We start from the raw sequence: 14,501 nt of genomic DNA on the forward strand, positions 1-14,501 counted from the left end.
CATCACCGCCGGGCATTCCAGTGCAGCATGACAACCATGCACCGCTCAGAAGGTTCTGGCTGAGTCATCGCGCAGGCCTGCGAGCAGCTTCCAGGCCTGCGACGACAATGCGAAACCTTTGTTTACTTTAGCGCCGAGCGGTTGTGACATAAACAGAGCCAAAGATTAAGTTACCACGGTCGCCACGGTTTTATGTTACTGTATTATTTCTCGGCGGATGTTTATCAGACGTTGGATGAGTTTCTTTTTTTTGTTTCACAAAACTCTTCCACAATCAAGAATCTTTGCTTAGTATTGAGTTTTTTATGTTTTTTTTTTGAAAGATTGCTGATGTCATTGTTAAAGGTTCGCCTACAGATTGGAACAGCTAGGAATAACGGCTTGGTTTGGTGCTTCAGGAATCTTTACATAAGATTGATAAACTGTGATTTGAATCATACCAAGAATACCGTACCTACACTTTAAGGAAATAACGATCCTTTATTATCAATCACAAGGCAATTTAACGACTGGATCAATTATTTGGATTTCAATCTCTCGACTGATTCGTATAAGACGAGCCTACTATTAGTATTCAATTTCGGTGATAATAGTTTCTGATATAGGGATTAGTTTGAAGGTTAGTAATAAGTTAGTTTAATAAGTTGTCGTAGCACAAATGTGTAGGACAATTATAAGAATAAATAAATAAATAAAATAAACCGATTCTCCAAAGATTCTTGAATCTATGAGCATTTATGAATCTACATAGATTTGTACAAACTTCAAGAATCTCCAGCTTTCAGATCGAGAGAATTACTGATGCACTTTGAATTCACGCCTTCAGTACCAGAGCTACCCAACTCTAATCTTAACAGATGAATATGCCTACTTACGAACGTTACATCATTGCGACATCTTCCACAGGTGTAGTCGGGGTGTTGCCCATCACTGTCACCGCCCCGCTCGACCTTCATACACGGCTGACCTTATTCTTATCTGTCATCGAGCGTGTGTGCTTTTATTGTTGTTGTTACGCATAACAAGTGGATGGAATGTTGTAGATATGATAGCGATGCCATCCATTGCAGCTATGCTTGACGTGCTCCGAAGGCTTGCTTCTACCTACTATGAATGAAATGCATTGTAGCTTTTTCTGATCGCTGCTGTGCTACCAGGAGCACACTGGAGAACGGACGGTAACTGTTTATATCTTGTTGCGCAATGTCAATGTTACAGTTCTACGCCCGCGACGACTCCGTCTACCCCAGTGAGCGCAAGATCATTTCAACGAGGAGGTAGAGACGATACGCTAAAATCAGAGCTCCAGCAGCTCCAAATGGCCGCAATGCATGCCAATGTCTTGCCAGGGCCGCTACGCCCCATTAGACCGTCCAGGCAGGTCTGGCCTCATTTTTCAAGTTCAATTCCGCGAACAGATTAATCGTCGCGAACGGTTTTATAATTTGCTTGTGCCACATACACCCCTTCCTTCACGCCGCGTGCGAAGAATACTCAGGCCGGGCTTGGTGGTACGGCAGAGAGGCTTAAGGAACAGGAAACAATCGGATCCATTTGCCTCTTCAGCACCGCGCCGGCAGAGACGCTCAGTGAGAACGAGATCCACCACTCGAGATCTCTCTGGCCTAGGGGTTGCCTGTGGGAGGATGCAAAAGAAGGGGAGGACCTGTACTGCCAACATCATCTCTGCCAAAAAGCGATACGGATAGCGGGCGCTGTTTGCACTAAATTTTACTGCTGCTTGCTTTTATTGTATTTATTTACTTATTTGGTTGCTGTTGTAGCGTTTTGGCTGCCGACTTGCAAGCACGAGTTGAGGGAGTCGTAAAAAGTAAACCATGCAGTGCCTCTCCCCCCCCCCCCCCTCCTCAGGTTTAAGGTGCAGGAACTGATGGAAAACACTGTACGGCACAGCGGGGCGTTGGGTTGGATGCTAATCTTTTCAAGGCAGTGGGATTTACAAACCATTTCCACACGTTCCGTGCGGAACGAGCGCAAAGGACCGACATTTCGTCGGGTGGTACACACAAAGACATAAACACACAGTGAAATAAAAAGCAAAATCTCACTGTGACACAAGAGCAACAAAACTCAGCCGGTGACCCGAGACAGAGGGAAAGTTAACACATACCCAAAAAAAAACAAATTCAAATAAACCGCACGCCGGGAGTTGCTCCGGCGAAAACGATTAGAACCGACCAGCGAGAACAGATAAAACAGGCAGAAGATAAAAGTTGTCAGACCGGGCGACCCAGCAATCAGCAGAGGAAGCAAGCACCGAACAGCTCTAAACAGGGGCAGGAGGGAAATAACGAACAGAAACACACAAAAGTATGACGAGCAATCTATGCAGCACAAGTTTGTTTGTAAAAGAGGAACAAACGCCAGTGTACTCCAAACAACGGGCAGCAAAATGAGCGAACAACAGTGGAGCAAATAGTGCACAGTGCGAGACAAAACATTGGATAGCTCGTCCGCACACGACTTATCAATTGGCTGGCAGCCTGACAAGGTCGATAACAAGGCAGGCAGAGATGGCACACGAAAAAAAAACACACACACACACAGGTGAATGAGAAAAGTTTCCACAATGATAAACACAGGACCCAAGCAACCGTGATCCTTTGCCCGTAGCTCACGCTCCGTTTTTTTTATTTCTGTCTCTTTCTCTCTTCTCTCTTTTTATCTTTTAATTGTAATCGTGCAATGTCAGGGTTTGTCGCTGTAAAGTTCGTGTTGTTTTATTTGTAAAAACTTTTCAATGCTGATGGGTTGAAAAGAAGGTACCATTAGGCTGCTGTAATCGGTTGTATACTATTGTTCGAGGTATGTATTATATTTTCCTTTTTAAGTGTGTAAAATATTCAAACATATTTTGCATAAATATTGAAAATATAATACGTTAATATAACAATATATTAATTTCAAACTATGCACACAAATGACAGATTCCCTACCAGCATTAAAAGGCTTTGAAGGCATTCAGAAGGCATTTAAGGCCTTAGTCGCCTTAGAAGGCGAATAAAGATTTCAACCGAAACTTTCACGGCTGAAACGGGATCTCTTCGAAATCTTTCAACTTTTTGATTCAACGAGAACAGATAACTTGCCGCCATCTTAGCTTGTTTATATACTGGTTTTGCACCCTCCCTAATGTAACTGCCAAATAGAGCAGTGACAACGCTTTTGGTTCCGAACCGAGAAAGCGTGTGTTCGAATCCTAATTTTTATTATCTTTTTTATGTGTTTATTTCTTTTTAAATTAATATTTTCTTGCTATAATTAGAACAAACCAAATTTATGTGAAGCGAAATTTTAAAAACACATTTTTAAAAACATAATAATGACTATGTTTACCCTTCATAATCAGGATGGGAGAAATATGTATCTCATTTCTCCTTTTACTAGAGTTATCGAAATAAGTTTGATATATTAATACCTTTCAACGGGTTGGTCTTTAACAACCGAATAATGCAGACCATATTTAATAAAGTGAAATAGCTCAGAGCTTAACGCAAGAGAACATATCACGTAAATCGTGGTATCGAATCTCACGCACATATCTGGGAACGCTACAACAGTGCAGTGCTGAAGACGCTTGTAAGGTTTTCTTTTGACAGTTGCAATTTAAAATTTAAAATTAAAAGCGAAATTTTTCATTGACATATTTCAAAGGCATTTAATTACTGCTAAATGCACTGCTGATCGCCTTCAATTCGCCGGCGATTACAAGGCGATTAGAAGGCATTTAACGGAAATTTGCGGGTAGGGATTATTGTTTCGTGTCTTGAGCGTATGCAACATTTCGCATTTGCCTTAAAGAATCTTGTGAATTGTATTACTACAAGAAAAGGAAACAAGATCACTATAGCTATTTCATTTTTATTTTAGCTCAATCGATTGTGTTCCCGGATTTTTGTTAAGTGACAGTTGCAGGCTGCTACTATCAGAATTTAATTGGTTGATGATGGTTCAGCGCAAAAAGCACTGATTTTTCCATGGAAAAATCATTCAAATCAAAATCACCTATTACAGCCATCGTCTGTTACAAAAAGTACAGAAATAAAACTTGCAACCGTACCAAGAACTAAAAAAAACATTAATTTAACAGCTAGCATCCACTGCAGCCGGATTTCAATCAATCAATTCAGATTATTATTTCAATACGATGTATCTCTTGCTCGAATAGCAGGGACGCAGTAACGAATTGTTATTTCTGTCCTTTTTACATTTTGCTAACACAACAGTTGGAAGAAAAGTAATCTATGTTTAGAGATAAAGTAAGAATGCATTGGGGTTGATAATGAATCTTCTAACATTGTTTGAGCAATAATTAATACAATAAGCAACATTCTGCAAATGTTTTAAACGTGTTCCAGCTTTCATTGCATATTCCCCGTTAATGTTAACATGGTACACACCGCTGCTAAACATTTTCGCTACAATATACGATCGTTCTACAAAGAAAATAAAAAAAAAAACAAACAAACCGACCATTTCCCCAACCACTGACGATTGCCAAACGGGCAACAGTGAACTCAATCCTCCCACCCAGGCGGCGCTAGCTCGGGCAGGATGGTTTATACAGTCGTGATTAGATCTCGCTCGCAAAAGACGGAAAGGCGAGGCAGCGAAAAAGCCACCCCTGCCCGTTATAGTGTGTTATTTTTGGCCTCTTTATTGTTATTCACACGCTACACACGTCTTAAATTGCACGCAGAACGGTGGTGCTGGGGCTCTAAAAACAAAAAAAAATAATAAACGAGTGAGTTGATATGTGAATATGTCTCGCCCCTCGCTGCGCTACCCCAGCGATAATCCAAACATTTTTAACCCCAGCGTACTTCTTTTTGGGGTAGGGGAGGCACCAAAAAACCATGCGCACACCCACCCACAGCGTTACGCTTCTCGGTTTTCCCGGCCCTGGCAAGTTGGCTTCGTTGCCCAGCAAACTTGGATGATGAATTATAAACGTTTTGATTGTTTGTTGCTGTTCGTGTTACTAATTCTTTCTCTCCGGCGTCGTGCATTCTTTCTTCTCCGCCTGCTTATTGAATCACTGTCACATATCGATGGGCTGCTGTGATACAGCCGGCAGCAGTTCCCTGCCTGGTTGTTGTTACATTTTAGCTTGGAAGGCGAACCGAGGTCGTAAAATAATTGTTGATATTTTCATCCACCCGCCCGCAAGACGTTCGTTGTTGCAAAGAAGAAGGCAAAAATAAACAAAAAACAAAACAGCAAAGACTTCAAACGCTGCACAACGCAACGGTCCCCAGCTCTCTTTGAGCTTGAAATGGTGCATCGTTGCTGCTCTTGTTGCGGCTCCGGTTCATAAAGCAGAGGAATTGTTCATGGTGGTTTTTTGGTTGGGTTTGATTGGTTTTTCGAGAATGTTTACTTACTTGGAAAATGGCTGGTTATCGCAGTTTTGTCACATAGAACATGAAGGATATACATGTTGGTGCTTGGTTGCTGCTATTGTGAGCGAGTCACGCCATCACAGGATTGTGGTTTAATCAACAATTGAATTCAAAACCAAACATGCATACAAACACACTCTAAATTCTAGTAAAAACACATACACACACAGACAAAAACAAGCACACATAAACGAGGGATCCATGCAGGTTACCTACAGGCAGACAGGCTGGACAGAGGTGGAGCTGGCGACTAAAAATGGTGACAACTACTGCAACTACCACGCGAACGAACAATCTTCCACTAACGCGATGGGGTTTGTGTTTGTGTATTTGTTTATTTTTCTGTTTACTTTAACTACTTAAAGGCACTGCCGTAAAATACTACATGGACACTAACAAACGATTCTGATGGTACTTGTGGCGTCTTAAAATGAAAATTCGTGGGAATTACACAGCTGTTCTACATTCTACAACAACAACCTAGAGCTCTCTGTCGTCTGTCAAAAAAAAAATGCTTGCAGCCTGCTGCGCCGACGTAAAATTCATCTGCATTAAGCGCGGGCATCAGCTCTGCGAAGGTTCTCGCTAGGAAATACTAAATGTTTAATCACAGCAGGAAACAAAACCAATAAGGACAACGAAAAACGCACAAACGAACAGCATGCACGGATGTACGGGAAGCGTCGAGATGGGGAAGAATATGAGGGGAGAGGGGGGGGAGAGGGGGCTTGTTCGGTCACTAACGACTCACTTTGGTTGTCGTCAGCCGGGGCGACGGTAGCTCAATGATCGGCTGCTTCTCGATCTCCTGCTGGAGTTGAAGCTGTGGCGGTGCCTGCTGCTGCTGCTGCTGCTGCTGCTGCAACTGTTGCTGCTGCTGCTCCTGTTCCTGTTGCTTGATGCGGTTGGCCTGTGGACGAGAAGAGTGTGGCACGAGTTCCGTGTTAGTACGAGCTCCAGAGTGTAATGCGCCCGAGGTTCTTCTGCGAGCGCCTGGAGCTGATGCGTGAGCCTTCCTGCTGGAGGCTTGGCCATATTGGGAGTCGTACGTACACTCACTTTCGACTTGGCGGCATGGTGCGGTAGCGGTATTGAGTCGGTGCAAACCGTATACCGATCGCTCGGTTTGTCCGTGCGTCGCCGGGGCGACACGTACGAAGATATACGATGCCGCGAATGGCGCACGATCGACACCCAGTCAATCATGTTTTCACACCGAGGAACAAGATACCGCCGTTAGCCTGGGCTAGACAGTTGCCCACACTGGCATACTACTCCCTCTAGAAGTTCTGCTTTCTGATGTGTGTACTTTCAACACTGAAGCAACCACGACCTCTTGTACCCGCGGGACTACAATATTACAGCGTATTCAATGTCGCCTAATCAGTGCTCTGGGTGGCTGCTGGATTTGATAGTGGGATTGAGATTGATCGGTTGATAGCTAGAGCAGTATTTAGTGCACGCAGTTACAGGATGTCAATCTAGACTTCAGGCAAGGTAGTTCAAGATCTTTGTCAGATCAGAGCAGATATCACATCAATAAATAATTAAGAATTTTGAAAGATCTTTCAGGGATTTCACACGACAAATCTTCAGCTGTAATTCCTATGTGGTAGTAGTTCTGAACAGGGTTTGTCACTCTTCCCATCATCTCCATACCCTTCCACCATCTAATCAATGCTAGGGGAGACCTTCAAACTGCCACCCACTTCATTTCGGACAGCATAATTTCATCATGTTTAAACCCACCCACCCAAAAGGCACGCGCTAGACACGCAGCATTAGAAGCACGTGGAAAAGGGCCGTGTCGCGCTGACAGATATAGGTGTGCGTGTGTGTGGCGTTGAGGGCAACACTCCCCACTGGTGAACTTTATGGGATTAATAAAATAAAAATAAAACTAGCCGCCTTGAGGCGGCAAAAAAAACACACACACAAACACACAAACACAAACAAACCAAGCGACAACTTCTGATGTCTGCCTGGTTTCGAAAAACGGAACGCGTACGAACGCTCTGCTGCTGGGACTTTGGGTTAACAAGAAGGACACGCTTGTAGCTTTACGCGGCAGGCAAACCACGTGCCGGCAGGTGGCTTCGAAAAAGATCAATACTCTGTGGGTCACCGACACAGCTCTCGAACCTGAAAGATGGTATGGTTTGTGAGGGGGGGGGGGGGGGGGGGATGGCACAGCGCAGAGAAGATTCAGCGTCGCTAGGCACCGGGCACCGCACCAAAACTCGAATGCAGCTCAGTAACAGCGAGTATGGAAACTAACAGTACGAATCTAATGACAGTAATGACAACCCGACACCGATGCGTCAAAAAAACAACGGTCACAACACAAACATTTCCGACTACACACACGCGTCCGCGGTCCAAAACAAATCAATCTCAACTAGTCCCGTGTCCCGCCCAGAGTGGCGCGGAGAGTCGCGCAAACCATTTTGGCGTCCACCAGGGGGCGCTCTGCACGGGGTGCGCGCTTGTGTATGTGGATCCCGGGACGCGCTACCTGCAGCAGCTTGCGGGAGCATGCGGGTCCCGACAGAAGAAGTAAAAAAACAAACACCCCACCATGTACATGATACCAAGCGAAGAAAGCAAGGAAGTGTGCAAGGAAAAAAAAACGGCGAATATCCGAGCGAGACCGATACCACCCTGTGGATCCAAACCTCCACCCAAACCTCGCCAACACGCGAAGAGAAAATCGAGCGAAAATGCCACTGACTCTGCCGGGGTCGGGGCAAACATGGCTGAGCTGCTTGAACGTGGTGATTTCGGGGGGATTTCCTTTGCCTTCGTCCGAAATTAAGTTAAAGCGTTGCTAAACGCACCAAACCGAGAGCCTGAGAGAGATAGAGAGAGAGAGTGAGAGTGCGAGAGACCACCAAAGCGTATCCCGTACGCTCGTAAACCTTGTACCTGACAGCGGTAGGTGCCATCACGGGCGTGCAAGATGGCGGCGCGCGCGCGTCCCCCGTCGGTGGCGCAAGTGTCGGGTGGTTGTGCTGTGCCGTTTTTTTTGTCTTTCTTTCTTTCTTTCGGTTGTGATCTACTCTCGGTGCCACTATTATTCTGCTCCGCTTAATATAACCTTCGGCTACCCTGCACACCACGTCTCCGGCAGGGTCAGGAAACGATACTGCGTTGCGCGTTCCTACACGCGCTCATCCGGCTCCCGCCCAGCGTAGGCCGATGTACGTTTACGATCCCAGCTAGCCGGTGCCTAGTCCGCTCGAGCGGCGCACTAATGTGCTCATATTTCACGCCAAAGATTTCTGCAACCCGTACTGCTCTGCCCGCGGGTTTCGTCTTCTGCCCATGCTGCGCGGTGCGCGATGGGCAGCGCAGGTTCGTCATAAAATGCGCCTGCCGCACAGAAAGATAGCGGCTGGCATTTTTGGTGCGCATCCGAACCCGAAACCCGCACTACTCGCGAAGACGAGCGAGCGGGCAGGGTTTGGCAAGCTACTACTATTTGGTAAGCAAAATAAGATAAGAGCATTATGGCTACCATTAGTGCGCAAAAAAAAAACAGTAAGGAGGCGGGAGGGAGTGCCTGAGATGATGCTTTACGACGTAAAGGTTTATTGATACCTATTCGCATAGCAAGTTGCGACAGTTTGCTAATGTCTAAACATTCAAAGCAATGCCCGGGATGTCGGTGCAATGAAATTGTTCAAACCTTTACTGGGCCTTCAATCAATTTCAATCAATCAAAAAATAAACCAGTTGTGTCATAGTATTAACCATTGAAGCTCCACAGAGAAGACAAGATATTTCTGAACTGATAGTTTTTCCTGCTATAAAGTAGGTAGATTGGAGAATTAATTCGTCTTGTTATGACAATCACATTGATAATCCGTTGATGATGATTAAGTTACATTACAATTTTAGTCTGCATGTCGTAGTTTACAGCTACATAGAGTTCGGCTCACGTGGCAAGTGAAACTTCAATTCTTTTTTTTTCTCGTTTATACACTTACTCACAGCTTTGGCTATCAGTGAGTTGGTTAAAAATCTGTCAGATATTTAAAGTAGGATAGACAACCCTGTCGTTAAACGCTAAGGAACCATGTTAAAAGCATTTGATGCTATGCCATAGCGATTAGAATGCTTTAGAAACAGAAGAATGAATGGAGCATTTGCTATTTGTTCAAACACCTTTTGTTATCAAGAAATTAAAATTATCAATAAAAAGTTCCAGATGAAGTCTAAAACAAGTCTAAATTTTTCCACCTGCATAAACATTAGACTTCATAAAATGCAATCTTAACGCGTTCTTAGGCACACAGGTCGCAAATGAATCTTTGCATGGCGCCAATGTCAACCCAAAACCATACAATAATATTAATTATAGAACAAGTTAGGCTCTCCTCGTAGATGTCTTATTTCCTCCCGTCCAGCACCTTTTCTATCGTCTCCATAGTATTCAGCAACTAATAAGCCTTTCTGAGCGTCTGAAATTGTGTAACATAATATTTGTTTTATGCCATTTTTGTCTGTCTGACTGCGAGCAAACTGTTGTAAAAATCGTTCTAAAATATTATACAACACATTTTTGGTAGAAATATCGCAGAGCAGCTGCATTCAGTAATTTTACAGACAGAACGGTTTGCCGAGCCCTGCTGTCAAAGAGGCGGCAGCGTGATTTGTCTGTGTTGCGCTGCCCGTAAGCAACCCCGCAGCGAGTGCAATGAGCGACTGCGGCTCGCTCTCGGGTCTCGGGTCGGCCCTGCTAGCTGGGCGAAATTGTTCGGCTAGAATATTGCCCTCAAAAACTACCTCTCACTCCTGCCCAATCTGGGTTGGGGTGGGCTGAAATCGAAAACGGCAGCCAGGTAGAACGCAGACGGAGAGCGAGACGGTGCAGAAGTACAGACAGACAGATATGAGCTTGTTATTAATTTGCAGCGCAAGCACACAGCACACACAGGGCTTAAATGATGATCGGTAGCAGACGAACAAGCTAGCACACCAAGCATTGGCCCACACTCCGTCCCGTACCCGTGCACCAGCCTAGCCAGCCAGCCGGCAATGCGAAGCCACACCACCACCATGCTCCATTTGTTGGCCAACACGGTTCTAATTTTATAACAATTGCTTGGCGACCTTTCTGGTTCGGTTTTGCTTGAGATAAAAGCAAAAACATTCGAGCTCTGATCGAGCTGGTCGGGTGTCCCCATTTTTTTTTTTGTTTTTTTTTTTGTTTTTTTTTTCGTGTGCAACAGCGCACTCCTTGACTAAACACTGGTATATGACTGACAGCACCACCACTACTTACTTCATTCGCTTTGATGGCATTGTCCTGTTCCCACTTGCTGGCAATCAGCAGCGTCTCTGCGGTTTTCTGCTGCACCGTTTTCGATTCGTCCAGCAGCGTCAGCTCGTAGAACTCTTGTATATCTGCGTGGAGGTAAAAACAGAAAAGAAGCAAAAAAAAACAGCGTGAAAGTTTGACTGTCACAGTAGTAGCAGCAGTAGCAGAGCAATGGAGCAAACGTCAAACGAAGCCGGCAGCAGATACTGGCGCTGGATGGATTGATGTCTCTTTCGCGTTGCATGGGAAATGTGAATTCATTCACTGAACGCTAAGCAGCAGGTTCGCAGTTGTACTACATCCTCACAGACACACAATGCGGCATCCACTTAGTTCCGTGTGTTCGGACGACTGTTTCAGCAACGGCAGAGTTTACATCTATCAGCTGAAGGCTGGGACCGGATGGGTGTTCCGAGAAAGTTTTATCTCCCTCACTAGGCAGGCGGTGTGTGTGAGTAATAGGATTGAAGCAAAAGTTTCCTCCAGTAGTACAATGCCGAATGGCAGGCTCCTCATTGTGAGTCGTTGTCTTTCCTCTTTTTAGGAGTCTTGCTTGGTAGCGCTTGCTTTCCGGTTTCCGCTCGGTATCTAGGACACCGGGCAGCATCCAGTGCCGTGTTTGCGCGTTCGCCATTCGATCCTTCATAGCCTGAGATGGTGTAGAAAAAATCGATCGCAAAACAACCGGATCCGGCATCTCGGATGTGCTAGTCACCCGGTGCTCGGAGCGCCTCCATCCGTGCTCAGGTTTTTTTTTTACCATCTCATTTCACGTTGGTTGAGCTGAAGAGTGGACCATCGCACGAATGAGAAACTAGGAGGTTGTGTATAGTTTTTCTTTCTTTTTTTTTTGTAATGCATTTTCCTCCCTCGACATGATAAAGCACGACGCAGTCTGTGTGTCGAAGGTTCGAAGAAATTGGACCAACATTACGGGCTATTTTTAATGACGCAAATGAAGTCCCATGTACCGTTGTCTGTTCGAAGAGGGAGGGAGGGGGGGTGGAAGGATGCTGATGCTGCAGCTTCACACGACACGACGCTTCTACCCAATTTCCGGCCCCGACGATGGCCTCTATTGGCTTGACCAGGCTGTGTGTTTGTGTGAGACTAAACTCCAACAGTGATGTCCATTTCCGCACGCCTGTATTACCATGGCCAAGTACATCTCTCACTCTCTCTCTCTTTCTCTCAGGCTAATTGTAGGGCTATAAATAGGACCGATTGTTGTGCAGCTCGGAACAACTCCAACGGCCGTTTCCACGACATGTGCATTCCATTATCTAATGTGACTTCTCCCTTCTCCATCACCGACAGCCAGCTAGATGGAAGGAACTGCTTGCACGCTGCTGCCGCTGCTTGCTGGCGCCTGCAAGGTAGGCAACGTGCGCTACACCACTTACCGAGCAGCGCCTGGAATAGGCGCGATTTGAATATCCGGATAACGCGCTCGATCGCGCTGCGCAGGGCCCGGTCCTGCGGGGTCGACAGACGGGAATGGTAGTCCTCCAGCAGCTCCAGTGCCCGGTGTGCCTCTGCGGAACGAAAACAGGAAAGAGATCGGTTACACAAAACTGCCTCCGAAATGCGGCCGAGAAGACAAGGCAAGGACGCGGCGAACCCAGAGAGAGAGAGAGCATAGTAAATAGAATGAAAAAGCGAATCGAGCGACGTAGCTAATGCGCTCAATTAACACGAAGGCCGCCCATACACGCCACCTGTCTAGAGCTCTGCACGCCTCTGCTCGCTAAGTGTACGGGTACGGTTGCAAAGGCGGGGAGGGAGGTTCTATTTTTGGCGTTGGACGCTCGCACTCCTCTCTCTTCCTCTCTCTCTCTCTCTTTCTCTCTCTCTCTCACTCACAAACCTATCACTCAAGGCCGGGAAGGAATCGAGCAGCGAGTGGATTTTTGTTGAAGTTTTTCTGTGTTAGTCCTTCGTCGGTCTGCCCTCCCTCAACGTTATTAGCTATTGTTCAGTGCACAACACACGCTGTAATCCGGGTTTGCATTGCGTCCGTATATTACAGTGGTTTGCATTGCGTCCGTACCACCTCGTCCACCTTTTTGCTGGTTAATGCTGGTCATGTTCTTGTGTCCACTCCCTGTGGTCCCCTTTGGGGTATTAAGGGGGAGCGAGGAGGACCCAAAAATAGCAACGCATTACACCGTGCAGTAACGGGGGTAGGAATATTCACGATAGCGATAGTGTTGGACACTCTACACCTACACGAGCGCACGCAACGCCGCAGCGGGACGGCGCAGACGTCAATACACCCGTGTGCGTGTATGTGTGTGGAGGAAGTTACCGGCCGTCTTGGACATAACGAAAATGCGGTCATTTAGGTGGGCAGAGAGAGAGAGAAAGAGAGAGAGAGATTTATTTTTATCCGTTAGCCAAGTTTAAGGTTCGGCACACGAACGTCTAGGCAAAGGAGCGCAAACATGTCCGACATATATAGCACGCTGGGAACTAATCCATCGCGAAAAAAATGAAGAGCGAAAGAGTGCCGAGATGCAAGTGCGCTAGTGCCGCTTTCGTAAGGTTAATGGGGGCATTTTTTCGGTTTCACTTTTGCCAAAGGAAAGGATCTGAACCGTTCGCGCTACAAAGCAACACGTAGCGTGACAAACTGGCAGCCACACACACACATCCCGAGCAATCCTGCGGCTGCTTGGACATGTGAAAGGGTGAGCAAAGTTTACGGGCATCCCCAATCGGTGGATGGCAGATATCGATCCATTGCAAAGGTCTGAGGTGAGGCGACTCTGCCGAAACAAACAAACTCGTCTACCCCTCACATCCTGACTCCACTCAACCTGTCCGAGTCTGTCACTTGGAGCAGGCTGACAAGGGACACGCTGCAGCCGCCACGGATCCCTTTTTTTCCCGGGATCAATATCTCCCACCGGCCACAACAGGTGTGCAGGCTAGCCCGCTCCCGGAGGTGTGGTGTGGTTTCGAAAAACTTAAAATTAGAACCATCATGGTTGCCCGCACCACCAATGTGCTCTGCATCTCCGCCTGAACGGTGCACGGTAAAACCTGTAACCAGTGCAAGATAATAAGAAATAATAATAATAATAATAATATAAAACAGACAGTGGGGTACGACGACCGAACGACGACGAACTGCACAGGAAGCAGTTACGCTACGCCAGAGAGCACACTGTACGTACCGGCGTACTGGCAGCGAAACGTGACAGCTTTTTAGCTTCGCGGCTTTACAAGCACACTCTCGCACAGGGGGCGCTACTGTGCAGCAGTACAGTGGTAGTGGTGTGGCTAGAGTGACGCTTCCCGTGCGCTTCACTCTTTATAAGTGTGTACAACGACCCGCGGCAGATGGGCGTTCTCGGGTTGTGGTGGTCATTGATTACTCGGGGCTGCATGACGGTGCCATTACAGCTTCCTTCCCCCCGCCATCGCATCCCCCGGCAGCACAATACGACGATACGGCTGACGTGCTGTCAGGCATAGGATCGATAGATATAAAAGGCGTGTGTTCGTTTGTGCACCTATCGATAGTGTTCTTGTCCCAGTTTGCCACCCCGATTGGCAAACAGAGTGTCGCCAGTATCGCTGGTGTCCTGTCGGGGTGATTGTTTTTGTTTTTGGCTTTGTGCAACGTTCCATGGGAAAATCTCTGTACTGCTCGTTTGGTCGCCCGATGTGGGCACTTTGTGACAGCCGGGAAGCGCAGTGCATGGTTTGAAGTGTCTCATAAAACCAATGTTCACTGTGTGTTGAGTGTA

At 46.4% G+C, this 14,501-nt stretch overlaps 3 protein-coding genes across 23 annotated transcripts in view; 2 read left to right on the forward strand and 1 right to left on the reverse strand.

The window, feature by feature from the left end:
* LOC120959623 (serine protease HTRA2, mitochondrial) overlaps positions 1 to 14,501 on the forward strand; it is a 377,171-nt gene that overhangs the window by 354,564 nt on the left and 8,106 nt on the right. The gene's annotated exons all lie outside the window — the stretch shown is intronic.
* The window catches only part of LOC120957074 (oligopeptidase A), a 302,182-nt gene that overhangs the window by 230,855 nt on the left and 56,826 nt on the right, over positions 1 to 14,501 (forward strand). The window lies entirely within an intron of this gene.
* The window catches only part of LOC120947683 (disks large 1 tumor suppressor protein), a 53,841-nt gene that overhangs the window by 26,551 nt on the left and 12,789 nt on the right, over positions 1 to 14,501 (reverse strand). For 14 of the 20 annotated variants that reach the window (XM_040367087.2, XM_040365403.2, XM_040364513.2 and 11 more), the window contains 3 exons: positions 12,150 to 12,281; positions 10,711 to 10,832; positions 6,175 to 6,333 (listed from right to left, as the gene is read on the reverse strand). In XM_040367087.2, coding sequence (XP_040223021.2) covers positions 6,175 to 6,333; positions 10,711 to 10,832; positions 12,150 to 12,281 — 413 coding nt within the window. Of the gene's footprint in view, positions 1 to 6,174; positions 6,334 to 6,476; positions 6,823 to 7,565; positions 7,583 to 7,701; positions 7,862 to 10,710; positions 10,833 to 12,149; positions 12,282 to 14,501 lie in introns of those variants that run through there. The other 6 variants (XM_040375828.2, XM_040374982.2, XM_040378268.2 and 3 more) reach the window with 6 other exon arrangements.

Source organism: Anopheles coluzzii, chromosome X (genome assembly GCF_943734685.1).
Source record: "Anopheles coluzzii chromosome X, AcolN3, whole genome shotgun sequence".
Taxonomy (NCBI): domain Eukaryota; kingdom Metazoa; phylum Arthropoda; class Insecta; order Diptera; family Culicidae; genus Anopheles; species Anopheles coluzzii.